General features: G+C 38.2%; 1 protein-coding gene across 6 annotated transcripts in view; it reads left to right on the top strand.

The window, feature by feature from the left end:
* LOC129720805 (putative ferric-chelate reductase 1 homolog) overlaps nt 1-26,601 on the top strand; it is a 68,499-nt gene that overhangs the window by 26,267 nt on the left and 15,631 nt on the right. For 4 of the 6 annotated variants that reach the window (XM_055672562.1, XM_055672559.1, XM_055672560.1 and 1 more), the window contains one exon: nt 23,641-23,759. The exons of the other annotated variants lie outside the window; for them this stretch is intronic. In XM_055672562.1, coding sequence (XP_055528537.1) covers nt 23,698-23,759 — 62 coding nt within the window. In that variant the 5' untranslated portion in view covers nt 23,641-23,697. The remainder of the gene's footprint in view (nt 1-23,640; nt 23,760-26,601) is intronic. 6 annotated transcript variants of the gene reach the window in all.

The following is a 26,601-nucleotide window of genomic DNA, read 5'->3' as shown; positions in this document are numbered from 1 at the left end:
GCGTCTCACAAAAACGGGGAGGGGTCCAGACGGATGGCACCTTTACCAAAACATAGAGCTACTATTCCCCTTGAATAAAATTCCAAGTTTTCCCAAATCGACCGTTCCAGTGCTGAGAACGAGCATTTGAAATAAAAGGTCCGTCCCGGGTCTTTACGGGTTAAGGATGATAATAGTGTCAAGTGAGTTTTCCTAATATCACGAAGGCAATATCAAACCGAGCTAAAAATATCTTTAAAGAATCTTGAGGCCATGAAACTTTAAATTAAACGAAATTTTGAAACCAATTCAGCAAAGCTACGAAGTCCTTTTAAAACTACAACAAACTTCAACTAGAAACCGGAAAAAAATATTTCTAATAACGAAGGGCTCACAATTGTTCATAATTTAACTATAATTGCCGTGAAATGTTTCTAGACACTAGAAAAAGATAAAAAATATGTTTGTTATGAAGGCCGAAATCGTCAGAAATTAGATTTTAATTTTAAAGCAGAAATAGCAAAAAATGGTTCTTGCAGCAAAAACTTTGAGGGCAAAAATTTAGAAAATTAGTTTAATTATGAAAGTAATAAATTATAATCATTGTAAATTGTTGTTAATTTACGAAACAAGTTTTTTATTGAGACTGGAGCGGCAAAAATTGTTTCAACGTAGCAATAAAACTTAAAAAAGCCTGCATGTGCTTAACAACATCAATATAAAATAATTTCCAAAATTTGAAACTTAATTACAGTTAGGCAGAAAAAAATTTTGATTTTTCTGTATTTTATTTTCAGGCAACTACTTTAATTAAACTTAAACTACGTAATAAACCTTAAAATTAATTTATAAAATTTCTCAAGGCTTGAAATGATAGAAAATGTTTTCAAGGAATGATCGTTTACGAAGCTCAGAAGCAACTAAATCCATTTCAAAATTTGTTAAAACATATTTTGAAGGCTTGAAAAAGTAAAAACTGGCTCTATAGAATGCCGAAAACATTAACCAGAGAGAGGAAGAGGAAGTCACAAATATCAAATCGCTCTGGTTGACAGTTTAATTGAACCAGTAATTAACTTATATTCATAGGTCTGAAATGACAGAAAGTTTTTTTGAAGAGCTGTTGCTTAGAATAAATTTAAAATAATGTGAAAATATTCTAAAAACATGAAGCATGCATTGACTCTAAATTATATTTTGAGTTTAGTTGAGTGAACTAATTAAAATCTTGAGAAAATGCCTACGATATTTTCTGCACGTTACATGGAACACGTTCTGTGGTCTTCAACAGTGCCGGAAAGCCCTAAGTGTGCTTTTTGTGTCTGGTGTTTTGTGATCAGCAATAGAAAGTCGAAAATCATCAGCAGTAAATAGATGTTGGTCGAACGAATATCCCCTATTCCAGTTCAAAAATTAAATAATAAAAAAAATAAAATTCTCACCCAATTGTATTTTATTAATAAATAAACGTTGTTGAAATCATCTATTTTTTCGTTTCAAAACCGGGAAAAACATTAACTGTTAACCAGGAAAGCCGGGAAATCGGAATTGAGAATCTTCTGGCTACCCTGTTGTCTAATTCCGGATCCTAATCTAAATGTCACAATTGAGACCACAATCCTAACTGAAGTCCAAATTTCTTTTCAGTCCAATTCGGGTCGTAATTGGAATCCTAACCCTAAATTACCCTATATTCTGAATACCCGAATTGAAATCTTAATCCGAATCCCAATCCAAATCTCTATGAAGTTCATATATAAATCTCTATACTCAAATTCAAATCAAGATCTAACATAAAAATCAAATTCTTGTTTCAAATCCTTATCGAAATCCAAACTCAAATTCAAATTTGAATCAAGAATCGAACCAAATTTAGAATTAAATTTAAATCCAAATCCAAATATTAGTTTTGATCCAAAACCATATCCATATTCATATTTAAATCCAAATTTCAATCCATATACAAATTTCAAATCCTAAACATAAACCAACCATTCTTGTCCAGAAAAAAATTAACCAAGAAGAACGGAAGTTGTAATATTATAACTGGATTATGTCGTAATCAGGTTGTTCGATTGTGATTGAAACATTTTTATTCTCCCTACATTGATTCCGTTAGGATTTTTTTTGCAACCACGGTCTTGTGAACTTAAACCGTGTATGGATTATAAAATCTGGTAAATAATCCGATTCACTTTCATATTGCGATTAAAATATGGGCCCTATTACAGAAGTCAAGTCGCCTCGACTCGCTCATATACTTCAAAAGAAACGAGTTGCTCGTCGAAGCTCCTTTAATACGGCCCTATATTCGTACGCATACAAAAATCATTCCCATCCCCGAAAGCACCTTCAAATTACGCCAGCAGAACTATTTTCAATCGAAATTTCAAGCTCAAGCTGCAATCCATACGGTTATTTCGCAATGGATCAACGGAAACGAGCGTTCTCAATGAATTCCAACGGTGCAAACCGCCATAATCGATATTCACACTTAGCCTCTCACAGTTCGGTTTCGACAAATCGGAAGTCACACACAGTGGGGCGAAGGGTAGAGTGAAAATTGATTTTCACCGGTTTACCAAAGTCCCCCAAACCTCGTCATCAAATATGTATTCGACTCCGCCAAATTCCAGCTGCCGGGTTGAGTTGCCACGCTGCGAAGCTGGGAAATCGTTCTCCCAAGTCGACAGTAAATCGCAAGCCAGCCACCACTTTGCCGCTTTGGTGCTCCGCTGTTCAGGCGTAAATTTCATTGTACGTGCCATATTGTACCGATTACTATTGCCACCGCCACCGTCAACGTGCACCGGTCGTTAAGAAAAACTTCAAATTGGTGTTTGACAAATTTTCAACGCTTGAAGTTTTCAATCTGTGTTAATTCGACTTATCGCTGTTGACGGTGTGAATCGGTGCGGTTGGGAGTGGAAAAACGGCGTTAAATAGAATGGTTTGTCCGACATTAGTGGAATAGTGTTCGACACACAAGGGACTTCAGTTGGAGTTTTGTCAGGAAGTCGGAGCGGTTTTTAAAATTACCTCAATCGCAATTTGGTTGCGATTCAAGGTGATTTTTTTGTATTGAATTTAAGATAAAACCGAAACGATTTGAAGCGAAGCAACATGAGCTAAACTAAGAAATCACTGTACTTTCAGCAAACAAATCAGTAAGGCGATAATTCTACGACATTGCATCAGCACCGACTAACTTACAAATAAAGCTACACGCTTGCATGTACATGTACCAGATAAACTGGTGGCAATTTCCTAACGAACTACCGAAATTAATCTTCGCAAAAATGTGTACAATTTGGAGCATAATACACCAACATCGCACAAGTGAATGGCTGTCCCACAATGCGTTGACAGTGCTAAACCAACTAACGAAAACGGATCGTTTCGAAAATATGTATACGCATTGCCAAAGTCGTTGGCGGCACCGTAGGCGTTAACAACGACGACGGTGACGATGTAAATTGCCATCTCCCTCTCGCAAGAGTCATTAAAGTTTTAATGAACAACACTGCGTTCAGCGGCAGCGGCTAGTGCTTCATTGGGCCGACTTCGGTTCAGCTCAGTCCCGAATGCGCTGGTACGAGCGACCCGCGTTGCTGTCGGTCGGTATAAGATCATTATGCAATGCAAATTAACTTTGGCACTTTGGCGAAAATCCACATGCTTAGTTTGGCTCCCATCGTCAGCCGCAACTCTGACTGCGGCGCGACAAGTGCAATGCCACCATCAGGATTCGAGTACTTGTAAGTCGTAGCGAAGCGGTAGATTCGGAGCCCGGTTTGATTTTATACTTTTGATGGGGTACTTGAAGTACTACTACGTAAGAAGTTGTTTATTTGTAATGTCTTAATGCTGATTTTATGGTCGGGTTTCGATTTCTTGATGATGTCTTAACTCGATCGTACTTTTGTTTAAATACAGTTCAATACCTACTTCGCACACAAAAGAATATTGTCAAGTGGTTTCTTCTTTAAATGCGTGTTTCTTAATTATTTTTCGATTATTTTTTCATAATGCATATTGCTATTTAAGGGTCGTCCACAGTCCACTTGGACAAAAAAAATCGGCATTTTGACCTTAGATTGGAAAAATGTTAGAAAAATATAAGTGCATGATCCCAAGTTTAACTGAATATGACCAAAAATGTCCAAAAGCACAGAACAAACAGAATGTTCCAAATTCAGTCTAAACTACCTGAAAATTATTGCTGAAGGAAGCATAAACCAAAGCATAATTGAACTAAATCTAGCTGAAAGAGGTTTTGAAGAAATAAGTAGCTAAAGAAGCGGTAGGAGTAATTAAAAAGCGAACAAGAGTAAGCTTAAAATTGTTTTCAATAAGTCTCCAATAATTCCATAACGCCTACATAGACCGAAAATGAAATAAAAATTTACTAAATGTAACTGAAGCGCTCCTGAAAGCTAGAAAAATTAGAAGAAAAAAAAAGAAGTAAAAAATATTGCCCTGAAGCTGAAAATAGTCGTCTTGAAATAACTGGAAGGAAATGAAAGCCATAGGAAAAAATAAGGAATGTGACTTCTACCACGGCTTATAAGTTGAGTAAAATAACTTCAAACATATCTCCCATTTCTAGAAGACAGAAAATCATATAATCAAAATTCAGAATTCAACTCTGACTGATCTGCATTAAAATTAAGGTTCTATGTTTTTGAATAGTACAGTTTAGTTAGCATTAAAAAATCACAAATTTTCGTATTTTGGTGGACGCGCAACTAAGTTTTAAATCAATCACTGCAAGAATGAAGGAAATCCGTTGGAAGCTGACTGAGTTATAAGCACTTGAAATTCGACCGAAAGTTGAAGCCTTCGATGTTAATATTTTTCATTTTACACCCCTTCTCAGAGTATTGCCGTAAGACGTATATTTACGTCAAAACTCTTGAAAAAGTAGCTTGAAACATCGTAAAATACTTGAAGGCTTGAAAAAATAAAAAAGAATGAACTTCAAATTCAGCTCAAAATTAGATAAAACGTAAAGGGCTGAAAATACTTCTTAGGTACAGAAGAAAATATAGAAAATATATCGCTTAAAATATATAAAAAATCCTCTGAAAAAAAAAATGAATAAAATATATTACGTATTACGGAATGACTTAAAATGCTTCAAAATGTTTGGACCAATTGAAAATTATTTTTCAAGAATAACAATCGGAAATTAAACATTGAATCACTCTCTTGCGAAATGAGAATTTCATGAGAGAAGTTGAACAACTAAAACCTTATTCGAAACCTTTCTGGAAGCTTTCGAAGGTTCTCAGGAAACCTTCGAAGCCCATTCCAGTTCTTAAAGATGGTAATTGCATTTTTCTAACGAATGAACAAAAATATCAAAAACTTGCTCAGCAGTTTGAGAGTGTTCATAACTCCAATTTGAACGTAGTAAGTCCTATTGAAAATGAAGTAAACCAAAAGTATGATCAGATCAGCACCCAAGAGTTTCTTTCTGAAGAGGTATTGGAAACAAACTTGAATGAGGTGCGAACTATGCTCAAAAAATTCAAAAACATGAAAGCACCAGGAGATGATGGGATTTTCTATATCCTCATCAAAAGACTTCCCGAAAACTCTTTAAATTTCTTGGTAAAAATTTTTAACAGATGCTTTGCACTAGAACATTTTCCTACGAAATGGAAAAATGCCAAAGTCACTCCAATTTTAAAACCCGAAAAGAATCCAGCTGAGGCATCAAGTTATCTACCAATTAGTTTACTTTCCTCTATTAGCAAACTTTTTGAAAGAATAATTCTTAATAGAATGATAACACATATTAATGAGAACTCAATTTTTGCAAATGAGCAGTTTGGTTTTCGCCATGGGCATTCCACTACTCATCAGTTACTTAGGGTAACAAATATAATTCGAACTAATAAATCTGAAGGCTATTCGACTGGAGCTGCTCTTCTAGATATAGAAAAGGCATTCGACAGTGTTTGGCATAAAGGTTTAATAGCTAAAATGTCAAATTTCAGTTTTCCGCTTTACCTCACAAAAATGATACAAAGTTATTTAACTGACCGCACTCTTCAGGTTAACTATCTAGATGGTAAATCTAATAGATTGCCTATTAGAGCTGGTGTGCCTCAGGGGAGTATCTTGAGCCCAATCTTATATAACATTTTTACTTCTGATCTTCCTGATTCACCATCAGGTTGTGAGAAATCTCTGTTTTGTGACGATACAAGCATTTCCGCAAAAGGAAAAACCCTTCGTGTTATATGCAGTCGGCTACAAAGAAGTTTAGATATATTTTTTTCATACTTGCAGAAATAGAAGATTTCCCCCAATGCTTCTAAAACACAGCTAATTATTTTTCCTCATAAGCCAAGAGTTTCATTTCTCAAACCCACCAATAACCACGTCATTGAGATGAACGGTGTGGCCTTAAATTGGTCTTATCAAGTTAAATACTTAGAGCTTATTTATGATAAGAATCTTACTTTCAAGGAGCACATTGAAAATATCCAGTCAAAGTGCAATAAGTATATCAAATGTTTATATCCTCTTATCAACAGGAATTCTAGACTTTGTCTCAAGAATAAACTGCTAATTTACAAACAAATTTTTAGGTCAGCAATCTTATATGCAGTTCCCATCTGGATAAGCTGTTGTGCAACCAGGAAGAAGACACTTCAAAGGATTTAGAATAAACTTTTGAAAATGAGTTTGAAGCGTCCTCCCTGGTTTTATAAAATATAGCTGACTTAATCAGAAAACCTATAGAATTCGACTTATAGGCAAATATATTTTTAGGGAAATTTCCCTTTTTTACCACGTGTATATTATCATTATCCTCTCCTCCGAATTTATTCACAAGGAATGTGAATGGCCCTTGATTTATTGTCAGTCTAAAAATAACCTTGAATATTCTGACTGTCATTTGGACTTTGATTTGAACTTGGACTTGAACTTGAACATGGACTTGGACTTGAACTTGAACTTGGACTTGAACTTGAACTTGAACTTGAACTTGGACTTGGACTTGGACTTGGACTTGGACTTGGACTTGGACTTGGACTTGGACTTGGACTTGGACTTGGACTTGGACTTGGACTTGGACTTGGACTTGGACTTGGACTTGGACTTGGACTTGGACTTGGACTTGGACTTGGACTTGGACTTGGACTTGGACTTTGACTTGGACTTGGACTTGGACTTGGACTTGGACTTGGACTTGGACTTGGACTTGGACTTGGACTTGGACTTGGACTTGGACTTGGACTTGGACTTGGACTTGGACTTGGACTTGGACTTGGACTTGGACTTGGACTTGGACTTGGACTTGGACTTGGACTTGGACTTGGACTTGGACTTGGACTTGGACTTGGACTTGGACTTGGGCTTGGACTTGGACTTGGACTTGGACTTGGACTTGGACTTGGACTTGGACTTGGACTTGGACTTGGACTTGGACTTGGACTTGGACTTGGACTTGGACTTGGACTTGGACTTGGACTTGGACTTGGACTTGGACTTGGACTTGGACTTGGACTTGGACTTAAACTTGGACTTTTTCTTTTGTCCTTGTCTTGTCCTTGTCTTGTCCTTGTCTTGTTCTTGTCTTGTCTTTGTCATGTCCTTGTTTTGACCTTGTCTTGTCCTTGTCTTGTCCTTGTCTTGTCCTTGTCTTGTCCTTGTCTTGTCCTTGTCTTGTCCTTGTCTTGTCCTTGTCTTGTCCTTGTCTTGTCCTTGTCTTGTCCTTGTCTTGTCCTTGTCTTGTCCTTGTCTTGTCCTTGTCTTGTCCTTGTCTTGTCCTTGTCTTGTCCTTGTCTTGTCCTTGGCTTGTCCTTGTCTTGTCCTTGTCTTGTCCTTGTCTTGTCCTTGGCTTGTCCTTGTTTGGTCTGTTTGTCTTTTCCTTGTCTTATCCCTGTCTTGTCTCTGTTGAAACTGAAAATCAAGAAAATTATAAACGAAAACAAATAGTAATTAGGAAAAAAATAGGCTTGGCTGAGCTAGGAAGAAAATAACTCGATCTATGTTGCTTAGACCGTCGAACCAATAAAAACAAATTTGACCTGAAGTAGATCACAGTGAACCAAATACTTGATTTATTCAATTAAGTCAATTCTAAGGCCAATGAAAGTGAAAAAATTTATCTCTAAATAAGTGAAATATATTTTAAATTTTTTTTATTTTTCTAGAGTTTAATTAAAAAATATTAAAATCGTGAGTCAAGTGATTTGGTTAAGTAATATTTAAAAATAATATAAAATAGTGAGATTATTTTTAATTAAAATTCTGAAAATAACTACAGAAATACAATTCGAAGCGAAAAAATATTATATTAGCGAGGCAAACTGAAAATAATAAAACAATCATCTTCGTGAGATAAATTGGTGGACATTTGGAAATTGTGTGTTTTGTGTTACGACGACCACGACGACCACGAAGAGCGTTGGGCAGTTTGGCTGGAAATTCGCATCTCCGAGAGCGGACGGTACGAAGACCTGCGGTCAAACTCGGGTAGCACACGAAATCCTCGTGGTCAACGATAGTGGAGCTGGGCCTCGCGAACCCCGTCAACACGTGGATGCTAGAAGTCGCGAAAAGTCTGTCAGGGGGAAAGACTACCCAGTGTGCCAATGTGAATCGCTCTGACTCACGCCCCGGGAAAGAATCTCAATCAGTCCTGGTTACAGCTCCCCGTCTCTCCATCGAGACCGGTGAATACCCCGAGTAATTCGCTCGTTTGGCCCTCTCCAAAAGCGGAACCTCGTATCATCACCACCGGAATCGAGGCAATCGAGCAGTAGCAAATCATCCCCGGCTCGCTAAAGAACTCACGTAACAAGGAGCAAGAACACATGTACTGAAGTCACAAAAATGAAGAAGATTCCTGGGATAGGAGAACAGGTCTAGGGAATGTTATAAATAAATCTCACCTTTTACCAATTTACCAATGAAAATTAACTTACAGTCACCTTCACTTCTGAGGTTTTTGAAGTCTCCAAATATACATTTTTACCTACATTACTGATAAATCAAATTTATGTTATACGCGATCTGAATCTAGAAAATTTATTTAATTTTAATTCCGGGAAATACTCCTGTTTCGAAATTGAGTCGATGAGTTTTGGGACAGTCGGGACTCTTAAGAGGTGGATCCTGCTCTGGCAGAAGATCTTGGTCAGCAGCACTTCAAAATTTGTAGAATTTAAATTCCACCACCACTGATAACAAAGAAATAGATCCGGTTCACAACATAATCGAGTTGCAGGTGATTTGAAAAAAATGCTGATGCTTTGCCGGGCTTTCATATGAGGTTTCCCATTATTATAACATCCGTCATTAAATTTAGAGACCGGCCGTCAAAACGAATCTGCGTTTTTCAACTTATTGCCAGATAAATTTATTCTCCTATTAGCCTCATCAACCCGCTTAAAATAAGCTTTGATCGGTCGTTAAAAGTCATCACTTCAACACATCCAAATTGAATCAAAACGTGTCACGCTTCAATTCGGAATGATTATTCATTCGCCGTTGAACAAAGGCAAACACAGACTATATGTAGTAGGTATGTGCATTCATCATAAAAATGCAGGAAATATATTGACGGATAATTTTATAGAATCGTAAACGCCGGAGTAGGCAAATAAAACCGCTCCGCTCACACTTTCGCTGTGCCGAACCGTAAAACAGATCAGTGCGGTTCAATTGCTATGTACTGGTAGCAATAGATGCGTGGGAATTGAAATTAAACTAGGAAGCCATAAACGCGATACGAGCACTTTTGGGGAGCGAGAGCGCTAGTGGCTTAATAATAGTAATATTAACAATTATAATGATAATAATCATAATAGGATTGCACCAAATGCTATAGGACTCAAGACTCTCTTGCTGTGGTAGTCCGCCGTCGTCGTCATCGGCGGACATTGTTCAAGCTTCTTCTAATGCTCACTGCGTGCTTGCTGAAAGGAGGTCTCAATTTTTCAACACCGCTGTTCTCCGACCGGGCTTGACTTGGTGAGGTCAGCTGCCGAGCAGAAGCAGAGCTCTTCTATAGTATTATTTTGAAGCTTACTGCTTCTGCTGCTGCTCCAAAGACTGAATCCTACATCGGAAGCCCGCCACATCTTCGTTGGCTCGTTGAACCTGGGGTGGTTGCACATCTGATGTCATAGCCGTGCGCAGAATTTTATACCAGTGCAAGGCAATAGTTATGTTTGCTGACTACATAAACTCAAAAGTATTCAACAGAATTCGGTCTATACAATGTGTTCATATTTTAAGGTTTTCAATAGTTACCGGAACCCTGCAAAAAAACACCCTCGTGCGCACGCCAATGTTTGATGCTGTGAACTCTCAACTTCTCAAGTTTAGGGTTTTATTTATACGATACGGTTCGCATATATATGCAGCCCCGTTGTACATACGCACATTCCATTGACCTCCGCCTGCCTACACCTTCGCAGTAACTTCTTTTCTCTCCCGCCCGGTTGAAGATTTAGCCAACAAGCGGAGTACCTTCAGCAGTGGATGAATTTGTGATGGCGGTGCGATGTGATGCGAGGATGGAATCTCAGCCTCGTAATAAATCATAAGTGTACTTTGAGGATGTTATGCTGGTGGAAAATATGCGAATCGTTTTGTTAGTCGAGCTGTACGGTAAACATACGTAGAAACATACAGTCGTAATGCTTGATCGGATAGCTGCTGTAAGCATGAGCTTAGTCGGCACACGAAGTCTTTTGTTCGTTTCGACGTGAGTTTGACGCACAGTGGAAAGTAATAATTTAATACATTAACCGATGACCTATAAAATCATACACACGAAAACAAAGTTAGTTTCGTGATTTTCTTTTGATCGCGATCTGGCCAAGTGCAGGCTCGTAGAACATCGTGTGGGAACCAAACCAAGTCAAATAATTGATTCCCCTTCTGATAGATTTCAATTAACGCAGAAGCTCCGAACTTGACGATGGTTATGGTGTTGATAGCTATCAATGGAAAACAGTTTTTTGTTCGTGTTCTACCCGCTTTCGCCGGTGGAAAGTTGATCGGTTTTCCCGCTTGTGATTTTCACTTTCAATCTATTCAATCCGATCGGACCCAAAATGAACCTGCTTAGTTCCGCGTTGCTCTGGTTCACCTCGCGCAAACCAATCGATTGGAATGGAGATTAGCGCGGTATTAATTAGATAATACACTTTAAAAGCGCTATTATTCAACGCTACAGGCAGCGAATTAGGCGAATTTGGTCGCTCGATTGGCTTTGGTCGTGAGAGTGATTTAATGATTAGCTTTCAGTAGTGTACACTTGTAACTAAAGCGTAAATTGGCCGACGGCTGGGAAAGTGGGTGACAGCTAAAATTGCCAGTGTCTCGAATTAACAGAAAAAAGGGACATCGAGTCATTATATAATGAGTCAGTATAAATCATGTTGAAGCTTAGAGCTCCATTTCGCGGATCGGTAATGCTGTAGTTGAGTGACAAGATCCACATCTTAGCGTTTATATATCAATCATCAATTCATTAGAGACTCCGCAGCAACAATGCCACAGTTAATTTCACTCGTGAATGCGTGCCCATATTATATCGCAGATCTCCTAATGACCAAATTAATTAACGGTATTAATTGACCTAGATTGGCAAACAGCTATAATTATTGAGTAAGTTCACAAAGGTAGCGAATTACGTTTGAATTGCCAACTCGACACAAATTTAGACACTACTGTGGCAATAACATTTGCAGTACCCATGCGGCATATGCTTTTAGCTGTTGAACCGCAATTCTCGTCCACCTCGCTGCTGCTGGTTACCCCGTTTGGGCAAACATACCGATGCGTTTATAATGCAATAAATCAAGACGGACGGTTAGTCGATTTCTATAAGGATGTGCGACACTATCGTCATACACCGGTCTGCTAGTGTTCATTAGCTGTTCAGGTATAAATTAATTCAATCACGCGGTGCCCCTCATTCATTCAGGTATTTAGCTCTCCCCCATTAGGAGCACTCACCAATACCAGCTCTCGAGCAGCAGCCAAACTGACCTTCAAGTTATGTGCAAGGTGTGTTGTGTGGAATCCGGTGACAGCATCGGTAGTTGCCGATTGCTACATCGACAGCCACCCAATAGTTACAGAATTGATCGCCGGACGGGATAAAACCACGAGAGAAAAATATGATCTAATCAAATTCCAAGCATTACTTTGCAGCTTTTCACGCTCGTTGGCTACCAAGTTGTAGTTGGCTTTTAGCAGACTAAAGCAAAAGCGAAACTAATCCAGTTGCACTGGCCTATACAAAGAGGATTAATTAAATAGCGCGCGCGCAGTTCCGTCGTCGTAGCGTAATTTTGCCCGGCTTGCGTCGCGTCTGGGGGGTTTTTCATAACAAATGGACGGATGAAGGAAAAGCAGAAAGAACGCGACAGGCTCGGCTTTTATTCCTCTCACCCACAGTCTTCTGGGCTGTTATTGTCTTAATGCACTTTCAAGGTTACGCACACATGTTCGAAACTGGTTTACTCTCGCCTATGCATTCACATTCACTTGTTTTTGCCCGCCCGCCAGCCCACCAAGGACGGGCTGGTGAATCGAATGATATTTTACTCCGGTGAATCAAAAGTTGGAAGTGCACCAGATTAGATGGTTTTTAACTGAGAAAATTGCTCAGAGAAGGGTAAAAGTTGCTGCTGATCTTGCTTTTGAACTATTTGCTGATTTCTTTGAGTTTTAAGCAAGTTTAATTTACTTGGTTTCTCAGTTTCTTTAACTCATTTGAAATAAACAACATTCTCCACATCTGAGATATTAAACAAAAATAATAAAAATACACAATTGTTTACCTTCAGATAACGTAAAAAAAATCACAAATTAGGATTTTTATATACCATTTCGATCATTGTGAGGTAATGTATCAGAATAGCCACTTAAATTCAGCTGCATTCCAAGTTTTTCTTAGATAGATAAAACTTTTTCCAACGTTTCAAAACGGGCATGCGCATAATTTTTTAATTTTGGGTCTGAATAATACCGTAAGACGTAATTCTACGTCAAAGTCGTAGGCTAGGGAACACAGAGAAAGCAAGAACTCAATTATACACTTGTTGCGCAATTATTATCAAGGTTTTAGCGATCGGAAGAATTTAAGGCATTTCAAAATGCTGTGGTATTTCTGACAATAGTGACAAGTTTGTTTGATTTAGGTGGAAGGTGGAATACCTTAATTCAATTTATAGCCATTTTTTGAACTGTTTTTTTTTCTGTTTAAATGTTTCGCTAAACTTTTGTAGTTTTCGTGAAAAATTAGATTTAAAAAAAATAAACTTTCTTTGGACAATTAATTTTTAATTCGGATGTTTTCCAAATCGAAAGTTTCCACCTTTGATTTCAAAATGGCATCTGGAGTCGAGATCTGGTTTCTGGACATCAACTTGGTTCCGAAAATACTCATATTTAGCAATATTTGGTCATTTTTGGTTATTTTTCAGGAACCGGAAGTCAAGTCAGTTGTTATTGATCATTGTAAAATGCAAAAATGCAAGTAATGTAACAAACAGCCTTATATAGTTTTACGTCAATTTGCGGTCGTGGCTTTGTACACAACCTTTCTGTTATTTACTAAAGTGCCGCGGTATCTCCCATTGGCGTTGCTACCACAACTACTGCTGTTGCTACCGATGCTGGTATCCGGTAATATTGAATTTTCAATTGATTATTCAATTTGTCCTCAAAAGGACAAGTTGTTATTCAATTTAATATCGGATATTATTCTGATCGCATCTCTGTGCTATCTTAGACAGTGAGAAAAAGGCACTCTTTTGATTACACAGTAAAAAACTATTTTCACGCTAAAAATTTAATGGCTGACAGGCTTTGATCGCCTGCATCCCAAGCACGGTTGTGAGTTGGTAAAATATGGCCAAGCTTTTACTGGAGAAAGTTAAGAAAGTTAGCACCTACCTGATGCTGCTGTTAAGTAAGGACTGTCTCAGGAACTATCCTGGGCTGATATGACTGATTCATGTAGAAGCAGGCTCTTATATAGGCCAAATAGTACCTTACCGGTTTACTGTTTATGTCGACCGTGCTAGGGTAAACAAGCATTAAGCGACCAATCAGAGGTGGAATCTGTGTTTCAGCAAGGCTTGACAATTTTCAATAGTACAATAGTGAATAATCAAATTGCAATTTTTTACATTTAGGCGGATGCAGAGATGATCCTCCAATCGATTGCTGCAAGAACGACGGAAGTTCATTGAAAATTATTTTTAGATTTTCATCCCTATGTAGCCGAACTTCTTGAGAGACTTAGTTCTACGTCAAAAATTACTAATAGCACAAAAAGACACCTTCAGCCCATGAGAAAATCTCTGAAATTTCGTTAAATTAAATAGTACGAGGGTGGTATCCAAGATACGACCGCATGTTTGACGTAGGACTACGATAGTTTTATATTTTATTTAGAGAATTTAGACTTTGTTCGATTTGACCACGTTTCACTCTCGACACGGCACACAAAAGCCAAAAACGAGCGGTTATGTTTAATCATAATTTATAGTTTTTTTGTTTTGGTTTTAAACAATTCAAACTCAACAACCACCAAGAGAAAGGCATTTTGTCCATTATGTTGCCGAAACCGAAACCAAAATAGACATGATCAAAGCAATGCCGTGCTATACCTCTAATTACTCGGAAGGGTCATATCAAGTGTCTAGGTCGTTGAAGGCTTCATGCGGACGTTGCGTTCCGAATACTTTCAGATTATTGAGCCTTAATCCATCAAACGACACCTCTAACAACTTACAATCCTAAAACTAGTTCATTGGTGGCCACATATTGTTAAGGTCATATGCCACCAGAAAGTCATAAAAAGAAAAGCGTTTATTTTTAAAAATAATTTAGATAATTTGTTTGCAGACATCTATTTAAGAAGAAATAAACACTGTTTTTAACATTGATGAATACCTTTCATCCTAATGCAGTCAAATTTCTTCAACACGCGAAAAGGCAATTTTTTATATAGGTCTTAATTAAGAACGATTTAGTAGAAAGCAAACTTACTTTCATCTTCAATTGCGCCTGTAAAAGATAGCTCACTCACCGATTTCAAAGCAGTATCATTGTCAGTTTCATGCAACTGCTTAGCAAAGAAGTCACATAAAAAAATCCTGTATTTACAAGTTCGTTGGAAAAGTGACGATAAAGAGTTGCAGTTTTTAGTAGAAAATCTATATTCACAAAAAATTTGAAATTGACATTGGAATTTATGAGGATGTAACATGTCACAGTCATTTTTTTCATTTTTGGCCAATTGAAACATTTATTCATTAGGCAGAACCAGATAAAAATTAATCAGTTATTATTTAATTTATGATACCAATGAAAAAACAAACAACAAAATGCCATATTTAAAAGTCATCCGGCTGTTTCCTTCAAGAATAAACCTAGCTCGGTTTGATAAACAACATTAACCTCTCCAACTGATGTTTGCATAATGTTGTTCAATTACAAGTCTGGCAATGACAGGTTGTGTTCATATGTTTAGTATCTTTACACGGTTGTGTTTATATGTTGTGTTGTGCGACAGGTTGTCTTTATATGTTTAGTAATATTTTCTTGCAGATGCTGATGTAATATTTTTGTAATTGAAAAATACGAATATGAATGTTTGAAACCTAACGTCAAGATGCATATAATTTGGGTTTTCTCTATACCACAACCGCGTAATGCAACTAGGATTGTCATATTGAATTAAATTTATTTAACTGGAAAAATAAAACCATCAGTACAGTTTAAACGAGCTATCTGAACTATCTGTTTAAAAATCTTTACGAAGCATATTGGTTTTCTGTTGTCTTGCAAATAGACTATAGTTGGTCATTTAAATAAATCTGAGAAAAACAGAGTGTAGAATTCAAAAAGACAGCAACCCAATGCAACTTCTAATTTTAGGAATTTGAAAGAAGTTTTTATCATTAAACATGTATAAGAAAATCACTACGGTTGCAGTTCAAATGCCATCTACTCGTCACGACAACCAAAAGGAAACGAGCAACGGGGTAGCAAGCTTCTGATTAGTAGAATGTTAACACAACTTTTGTTGAAGAGATATTTTAATTATTATATAACAATCTTTCGCAATATTCTACCTGTCGATTAAGACATCGGTGTTTGAAATCTGTTCAGGGGTAGTAACACAATAAGCACTTTAAAACGATGACAAAACATCTGTTGCAGCTATATAAAGCGAGCTCGTGATTGGTTGAAAGCTGCGAAACTGAACTAGAAGAAGTGGATTTCAACTGAACTTTTTACTAATTTATGTTCATCGTACAATATACAATGATATGCCAATTATTGTATCACATGCTTTGGCAACCGTCGTCGTTCGATCAAGGTCAAAATCCGTTCAGTTGTAATCACATATTGGATGCAACATCCAATATCGTGATATACTGTTGCGTACAGAATTATTTTATCCCCGGTCGCACAGCGTAGTGTGCGAACACGCACCACTGTACGTCGACAGCAGCTACATTGTTTCCACTTGGCTTGACTGCACACAAATGGCAATCGAGTGCTACTGCACTGACGACGAGCGACCGTCTTCTCATACATGGCTCGGTGCAGTACTGTTGCCTGTGTATGAACTTTCCGAAAGAGCTTTACTTTCAAGACATCAAAATAGTCTAGGTTCATAGAAGCAAATATCAGTTGACCTGTTGGGACGGGGAGGTTCTGTCCAATTTTTTTTTGCCACTGAATAGAGGTTGTCATAGCAAGCAGTTGGTGTCCACTCATGAAGTCTGTGCCAGGAGTGCTCGCATGTGATTGGTACATTGTTCGTAAAAATACGACCTTGAAACTTTTCATCAATTTTCACTGTTTAACAATTAAGTAACAATGATATATGAAGAATCACAAAATTGTCCATCATTTTATCAATCCAACGACATATTGATTATTGTGATCCATCATGTGGTTACATCAGTATTACCGTTTGAAATCTTTCATTCCGACGTTACATCTTGGTTTTTAGTTTCCTCAGAATGTATCTCGATATAGTGCGGTTAGACGTAGTCCTACGTCAAAAATGACTATAAAAAATATATATTAAGGGGTTATATACCTTTTTCCTCGACAAAAAAGAGGAAAGTCTGTAATTTTTTTTAAGCCTGTAGTACCTTTTTTTATTGCATAAAGATAGTAATTTTCTGAAAGTTCAGTTATTCAACAACAAAAAAACACGTTTGTTTATACGAAATACCAATGAGTTGTAGAGTAATGATCGTTTCTCCGAAACGCCCTTTTTTAGCAAAGCCTTGCGGTGTTTACGATAGCGTCCCAGTAGATCAACTGAAATCGAAAAACTCATTTTTTTTGCTGCGAAGTTGAACTTCGTGTGTCAAAAAACGATCGTCTAACGACCGGGGAATTTAATAAGGAACATTAAAAAAAAATGAAGAAAACTGCTTCAGTACTTTTACCGCAGTCGTAAACACGGCAAAGTCACTTTTTCAGTAACACCATTTCGAGATAAACGCGTATAAAGTTTCAAGTTTAGCTTATGCGGCCGTAACGAAGCGCGCTTCAAATCACTCTAACTTTCTTCCTATTGCTCAGATATTTATGAAAATTTGTGAAAATGTTCTCAAGAAGTTGTACTTTAAGATAATGAATGTTTTTTTGAAAACTAAAAAGGTATATAACCCCTCAAAATGGGGATTTCTTTTTCAAATTGATTCTCTGCTTTTTGATGCTCTATTTAATAATTTTACTAACGGGATAAAATTATTGATTTTTTAAAAAAACTATCTTTAAAGACATCCACAGGAACACATAACAACCTAATGTTGGTAACACCCCGTCAGAATCCGATAAAAAAAAAAAAAATAAAAAAATTAATAAATAAAAACCGATTCGGAAAATATATGGAAAGTGTACGTTCTATTATGTTCCCAAAAATAAGATGAACTTTTGTTAGACTAATTCGTGACATATTAATAGTTGTTGTTGTGCTCCTTTCTGTGGCTGAAGACATAAATTGAAATATGCTATTACAACAACAATGCAGCTCTGGCACAGACGTGTCGCTCTTTTCTACAACCATTCACCGCATAAAGTCATCAAAACATATCATCCACACGTTCACGCAAAAAGTGGGAAAATCGGAGCACCGAAATGCGACAGGTTGAGCGAAACAGAAATGACCCAATATTGTATATTCGAGCGTCTCTACAGGCTGCAGTAGCCACCCAAGTCAAACACACTCGTTTCAGTAAAAAAACTGATGAAAAAACACTTGAAATGTAAACTTCCACTAAGCAGAAAACTCACACATGCTGATGATAGTCATGCCGCCCATAGTAAATCAAAAATAACTAGAAAAGGGTGCATACAAAAACTTAATCATCATCAGCTTTTTGAATACAATTGTTATTAAGAATATCAAAAGTAGAAAAGCTCTAAAACTTAACCTTCAAGACTAACTGCATTGAAGGCTTTTAAGTTACAGTAAGAATCTATTATATATCTGAAATATTGCTTGTCAAATGTTACAAACTTATCAATCAAAGTTAATGGTACCAATAAAAGTTTGATTCCACGATTGCTCTTAACATCAATTGTCTACGAAAGAATGAATCGAAAAACAATTTAAATCAATTGAACAGCTCATCGCCGGAGCAAGTAATATATTCCGGCCAATCCTTCCTTTCGCGAGAAATCACTTATCATTACATTATGGCAAATTTTCAACCGATTCCGAACCGGTGCCAATAATCTACTGCTAATTGTGCGGGAGTGACAATTACGATGTAAAAAAAAAACGATTGTTACAAAGGAAAACGACTGGCGAGAGAGATAAATTTCATTTATATTTTAAATAAAACTGCCGCCGATTATTGGCACATATTCGAATTGTGTTCGGAAGATACACCTGCCACCGCGTACTAACCGCCCTCTAGGTTGGACACAATTTATGATCGAGAGTTATTTGCTGGGTGGGAAAAGCTACACCCCCTTTGCAACCACAATCATATATACGCGTTCGTCCATGCAACGCATATGTGAATGGTCCCATCTGCACTTTTTCACGGAAAATATGAATGATTAATGCGTAACTTCGTAGTTTTTTATTATTACTGCAATTAATCATGTAGAAAATAAAATTAAACACCGGCTGCATTAACATATGCAGCCCGTTTGTGGGAGAGGAAAGTGGGAAAACTGTTTTCGATCATTTATAACTGCGAATCCAGTGTTTTCTGTAAGTGCCCTTTTCAATTACATCAATCGGTTGAATTCGTTTTGCAAAACTTGGCATCAACTTTCAATTTTCTATGCGCGCTATAATTAGGCAAACGGTTTTGGGTGGCCTTTTGACGCACCACACCGGATGCTGTTTTTCGGTGGATAATTAACTCGGTGGTGAATGCACATTCCGCGTTGAACGTTGCTTCAGTTAGAAAGTTGCTCCCTGAAGGCGTCAATTACGACCGCCAGGCGCAGCTGGCCTTGGATAATAAATTGATTTCGATCCGTGATGGATTTGTGGCTTTGTTGTGCTTCGAGCATCAGAATTGGTGAATTGCATTTGAATGGTGTGTTGCGTGCAAAGCTAATTTGTGGTCATGTAATCGATGTTGAGACAAAAGTGCAGCGGCAACGAGAGTTAACAGCCATCAGGGGTCGTTTTCCGACACAAAGACACGAGATTGCAGCATTATTGTTTACATCCAATCCAATCATTTGCGAGTGCGATCGGTTTTGGTGTGATTCAAAAAGTAAACTTCTCGAGTGGAGTCCATTGCTGTATGATACATTATCGTGTCGTGATAATGGTGAGGTAGCTCTGCGAATGAGAGCATCGCATGTAACAGTGGGAGTCATTAGCCGGTGACACACATTGCGTTACGCATGGAATGCAGCGTAGATTCAGTGGAAGTGTTCGGTCTATGATAATGTCACCCGACTCGAATCGGTCTTACCGTACGGCTAGAATCCGCTCGCTTACGTAACTAAATGTCGAATCAATTATAAATTGAATTGTTCCATCCTAGGTCTACCGTATCGGAGACCGTTCTCGGGCCTCGGCTGGCGACAATGTCACTAATTACTAAATGATATTTAATCAACTAATGCGCGGAGGGGTTTCACGGTAACTAATTTGCACCGCTTTTCGCACAGCAGCGTTAGACCAATGTTAATGTGTTTTTGTTTCTTGCTAATATGTTTGAACCTCTCTTGTTGGGTAGAAGGTTACCGAAACAGGCCTATCAGCTGACGTTGCGGACATTTAATTTTAAACGGAAACACAAATCAGTGTGGTCGCAAAATATGTTTCCGTCATCATTTTTTGTTCTTAAGAGGATGCGTCACCGACGACGGAAAAACGACCGTTGTTTGGTTTGGTCTGGTTTCCCACGAATCCGCCAACGTAGACACGTCAATGCATTGTTGGATTTATAATGTTTGTGTTGTTTTTTACGTAGTGCAGGGCTCAATAGAAGACATAAGTAACTCGTATGCTACTCCTGCATCTTTGTTGATGCTGTTTGCAGACCATGCAAAAACAAGTGTTTGGTTGGCACTCAACTATGATAATGTGGTCACCATTTGCACTGGTAGCACCGTACTAACCTCAGAACCATTGCCGACAGATAATGAGTGAGGCAGCATACATATAGTATGCTACAAAGTTGTAAATAAGCACATAAGGGGGTGACAAGCGTTTCTGTTTGGACCGGCGAAGGCATCACGTGTCTCATGCGATGCAGCAGCTAGTATGAATATAGTCAATGGTCAAGGAATTTTGTGTAAGATGCTGGTAGATGTAGTCGCACTCTAAATAAGCTGATTTTTAATTCTCGTAGAGGGTTTAATTTATATTTAAAATGGAAACAGCTGCGATCCAAGGTTGCATGCTAATCAATTGTGATTTGCCGGGTTTCAACTTCTCGGGTAGAAAAAAAAAACAACGGATGAAAAATTAATTTTACACAATCTAAGATCTAATTCAATAGTCCAATTTGTTCATATATTGATACACTCAAAGATTGTTTATTCTCTCACGACATAGATTGACCAGTTTCATCCGCAGGTTTTTCACACGAGTTACTTTTCTCTGTTACTCAAAAACGAGAAAAGTAACTCAAAAGATACCAACCTCATTTCAATCACGTTTTCCGTTTAAAACCAAGAGTAATTATATAGGTATCCGTTTAAAAAAATTAGGTTCAAGGTTCAAGTGGAATCTCTTGCCACAGAGCCACATTTTTAACCGAAAAAACAGGAAATAGTCGCTTGGACCTAATTATTGCGAATCTCCGTGAGAAATCAGTTCGAAGCGCAATTTCGTCAATTTGTAGGTCGTATCGTGAGCAGAATAAGTGCGAGCGTTGTCTTGGTGGAAAATCTCTTCTTTCATGCCCATATGCAGCTATGGCCTAAAAATATACAATACAATTGTTTATTGATTGTTTTATCATGTTCCAGGACGATTTGAACGCTTCGGGCGACTTTCATCATGCAAAAGTCACTCTGCCGACTGCCGCTTGAATTCAGGATTTTAATAATGGATCCATGTTTCATCCATGGTCGCTCTTTCCTATTTCACGTAATCAAAAGTTTAGCACATTGGGTTTTGAAGTAGAATACTTCTCTCAGGAAGTTCGGCTACATAGGGATGTGAAATGAAAATCTAAAACCGAAAAAAGTGAAAAATATGTCCAATTTCAAATGCTAATAAATCGGTTAGTATTCGATGGATTTCCTTCGTTCTTGCAGCAATACATTGGAAAATCTTCTAAGATTCTTCCCAAAATAAGATAATTGTAATTTTATTATTCACACTATTGTACTATTGAAAATAGTCAAGCCTTGTCAAAACGAAAAATTCGACCTCTGATTGGTCGTTATATGCTTGCTTCCCAAGCACGGTCGACAAGATCATATACCTTGCAATTGAAAACATGCTATTTGGCCTATATAAGAGCCTGTTTCAGCCGGAGCCGCTCATAATAGTTCTAGACAGCGACAACAGCAGTCGTCCTCCCTTAACAGCAGCAGTAGCAGTGCAGTGGATACCAGCGATAGCGGATAGCGGCCAAAGCTGTGGCATAGCAATGGATAGCGCACTGGTTGCAGCGGATTTAGCATCGATAGCAGCTAGGCCAGCTGATGCAGGAACAGCTGATACCAATGGCAGCGTATAGCGGTTACAACTGTGACACGGCTACGGAAAGCGTAGCAGTTGCAGCAGGTATCAGCATCGATAGCAGCTGATGCAGTGAGGCACTTTAGTGAAATGCAGTCTCTGTGCGATAGAGGGCACTAGTAAATGCATTCAATGAAAAGTTGACTCATTTTGACAACACATGAGCCGTCTAGTTTTGACATCCGAAAAAAATTATTATCTCAAAATTTAAAAATTGTCAAGTCCCAACCATGACAAGCAACTTAGCGCAGAATTCGATTAATCTGATTAGTCAACGTTTATTTACTAGTAAAAACGATTGACACGCAAGCAGCCGTTTTTTTTTCTTGTAAAAGTATTCTACTTCAACCTTGCGGTCGAGGCTTTGCACACAACCCTCCTGTGATTTTTTCTTACGGTTTATAATTTTTTCTGGAACAACAAAAATACTATCTACATTTTTTGTCTGCAACTGTGCAACGTTTTAGCTAGATGAAAAATGGCCAATTGAAATTGTTCAAAATAAGCTAAAAATTATGAATTCGAGTATTATTTTAAACAAATAATGAGTTGCAATTGTAAAATTATTTTTAGGTACTTAGTCTTGTTGGTAATCGGTGAATCAAGCGGTTCGAAGTTCGCGACAGCCACTGCAACTGTCACAGGCAGCCTTGAGTCCATTCCACTGCGTGAACGTTGTTCGTTCAGCTTGGTTCACTACACACTTGCAACCGCAAAACTTTGTTCTATTTATCTCGAACGAATCCGTTCCCACGACTTTGATCACATACATTTAGTTTTTTTCCTCGCTTCAATCATTTGCCTTCTACCTCTCATGTATCAAGAATCCGGTGCTGCTGGTTGCAGCAGCGGGGCCAGCCTTAGAGTCTTAGAGAACACCCGTTTTATCGCCCTCCCTGACGAGCGGATTGGATTATGCATTATTAACTTACTGTTACTTTTCGTTCTCTCGTAAGAAAAGTCGTAAATGTTTTTTTTCCATTAATTGTCAGTAGATGTTGTAGAAATGGTTCACTTAATGTTCCATTTGGTTTTTAATATAATTAGGTAAAATTGCTTAGAAAAAGTAGTAGGTCAGACTAGTAGGAGGATTGGTGTTGGTGTTGGTTTGCGGTCAGGTGTTGAAAACCGTAAGTCAAGGATACGGTCGTTTCTGTTGTAAAAATAATAAGCGTGTAGTTTCACTACCAGAGGGATTCCTCTCATTGTTCTTTTGTTGCTGTAGAGTGTGTTTGTAGGTTCTAAAAAAATAACACTCGAATAATTTATATGCTTTTTTAAACAAGTCTAGTGAAAAATCAAGTTGTAGTAAGAAAAGATGCCTCCATAACCAGTACAGAAGGTTAATCATTAACTTTGCCGCCGATTAGGCAATGTCTATCAGCCTGTTTGATTTGTTTTCCGATAACCGCAATGAGTGGCAAATACTAATCATTCCTTTTAATTCCATCTGTTCGTTTCAGGTTGGTACTTACTTAGCGGTCGGCTGTAATAACGCGTATGTTTGTGCGTAGCTGTTAATGCCAATATCTAGGTTAACGATCCGTAGCGGCGCGAAAATTGTTGAAATGACCTCGACAAGGTAAGGCACTTCCGAGAGACACTGAACTTACTGATGAAGCCAAATGCGTTATTATTCAAAGATGAATTCTCGTTCACGTACTATCACAACTGTTGGCTATCGAACGGAATGCCACACTTTTACGCTCGGCTGGCGGCTACTTCCGAGAAGGTGCTCAATGCGATGTTGTTCAAGCATAAAAAACCGCATGTGAGAATGTACATACGCAGCCTACAGATTGCCATCATGTCCTGTGCTTTCAGCAAAGCTGCCGGTCAAGCGTTAATCTTAACAGCAATTCACTTAGGTCGCGGTCGGCGCTGCTCGGTACATTATGTTTGTCGTTGGATTCACTGTAGGTCGTTGCAAACGGGGTAAGTCTTCTGCTGACTTTGATAGTCATCCGCGATACAGTTCCGCATGCTGGCAGCTAATGTTATATCGTCCTATTGATCCAATGGCATCACTTGGGACCGGTCCGTAGGCTCGTGCTTTGAATCGATACAGTGTCGTTAGGCAGGCCACGATACTGTCGGAACGATGATTACGAATAAGTTCACGTAACACGCATAAAATGCAGCGGAAAAGATTTGCAAACTGTTGTACGTGTACTTCTCTGTTACTGGTCCTTCCAGGTTTGAGATTTGTTTATATTACAGATCTGATTTCGAGCCTAATGGAAAGTAATTTTATGAGGCTACCGGCTACTAAATGAAAAATATATTATTACAGACTTGTTTTTATAAGAAGTGATTGAGAAATATTACTTAATTGTATTCCGAGTACTACGATTACTTAAGAATTTTTTATTTCATTTTAAAAACTTTGTATGTTTCGGTTAGAGAATTTTGTTTAAACTTCAAACGAAACTTTTCATCACGCGCTATCAGGCAGCACTCGACACTAAATCGCTTGGTATCTGATGAATAAAACATATTCTACTTTTCAAAGGACGCTCACTTTCCGACTTCCGCCAGTCTCTTTCACGAATCATTTATTTGATAGACTGGAACTTACGAAACCGATAAATTTTGGATGTTAGGTAATCACTTGAATATTTTAAATTGATTCCAAAAATATATACAAGGTAAAAAATTAACATAGTGTTTGATTCGATCTATTCGTTCTCAGATTTTACAAATTAATTATTCTGTATGTATACCATGACTTTGTGAGCAGGTGTATAGTACAAACGGGCGGCTGCTTTGTGTGCGGCTTTTGCTTTCTGTGCAGGTGTATGCACTTCTCAAGCCGAACAATACCGTTTGGCGCATTCCATTCCGCTACTTGGTAACCTCCCTACTCGGTGCTAACATAAGTATATCGGTGGGTTTGCTCAGCGAGGTGCTAATTACAAGCATCTCCCTCAATGAATAACATCCAACCAAACCGGTATCGGTATCGCAGTAGTCATATTCAACAGATGATGATAAATAACTTTGAATAAATTAGAAAAAAAATCAACGGTTTAGTGAAAACATTTTGCTCTGTCGAATTTTGTCAATACTGGCATCCTACGTATGCACGAAAGATATAAAAACATGTTAATTATCATGAATTACTCGTCTCGAGGTGAGACAAGTGAGGTGTGTCATAAACTCAAAATGTCTTTATTTTGAACGTTTTGTTAGTGACTTATGTATCATGTTTCGAACTTCCTTCTGTTTTGATTATGCAAATGATAAACTAACTACAGTGTTGTTCGATACATGTTTAATAGCTTACTTCATGGAAAACTAGCGCCTTCAGGCCATTGTTTGGCAAATGAAGAAGCGCACTCTAATAGATTGGTTCACTTCGTGCGTGGAATAGCGGTTCTACCGTTGTGAAGAGCCGCATTCCATGCACTCGTGGGCAGCTTGGAAGAGCTCCCGTCATTATGAGGTATTGTTCTTGGGCTTAGGCCATTATTTTAACTGCGAAAGGCTCTCCAGATAAGAACGATACCCATATGGGATCATCGAATGAGGCCACCACGAAAATGCTGGAGCATCCAATTGAAATTCTTTCCAAGCTTAGCTTGGCAGAAGCACACTTGCGTAAAAGAACAGCACCGGCGCGCTGACTTAGTTAACGAATTTAGTCACGTTTGCCGTACACAGGCGTGGTAAACCCGTGAACATTTTCACTGCCTCCAATGGTGTAAATTAATTTCACGCCTCAAAGGTGGGCACAAGCACTGCGTTTCAATTTCGGTTGAATGTTTTGCGCTTTGGAGTGGAGATTTGTGTCGATTGTTTCGAGTAACTGTTGAGGCGCGTTACAAATTAGAGGCGATTTGCATTGTTTCGGTTTCTCAAAACGTTAAACTTTGCTTGCGTGGGATTGGATTTATATTCATCTATTGATTTACTAATTAGATCCTCCTACAAGATGCATTTTAGTATCATTAGAATCATGAGACTGCGAATTAAGTCACGGTAAAACTAAACAGAGCTTTAATTTCCACGAATGTTTGTTAGGTGCTGTAACCTTCGGTTACATTGCGTGTGCTGGCTCCGCCACAATTGAAACTTCATCCAGACTTGCCCGGTCAAAATCCCCAGCTCCCAGATCCTACCCTGGACTCAGAGCACATCTACATGAGTGATATCCCTCCAAGTCTGTCGTTTAACGTCTAGGACGGAGGGGTCACCCATATAGGAAAGCTTGTCAATAGTATCACCATTACTACTTCAACAGGGTTGAGTGATATCCCTCCAAGTCTGTCGCGTCGCGTCTGGAACGGAGAGGTCACTCATAAGGGTTCGTTCACAGATGCATTGAGGAGACAACCTAGGTATTCGGATCCACAGGGTGGGTCAAAAGGAATGAGTGGCCTACTGAACAGTTCATTACGACTCGGGAGTGTTCGTGGCACTCT

This window comes from Wyeomyia smithii, chromosome 2 (assembly GCF_029784165.1).
Source record: "Wyeomyia smithii strain HCP4-BCI-WySm-NY-G18 chromosome 2, ASM2978416v1, whole genome shotgun sequence".
Classification (NCBI taxonomy): Eukaryota; Metazoa; Arthropoda; class Insecta; order Diptera; family Culicidae; genus Wyeomyia; species Wyeomyia smithii.
Note: the sequence above shows the minus strand (reverse complement) of the source record. Positions and strands in the feature narration are given on the sequence as shown.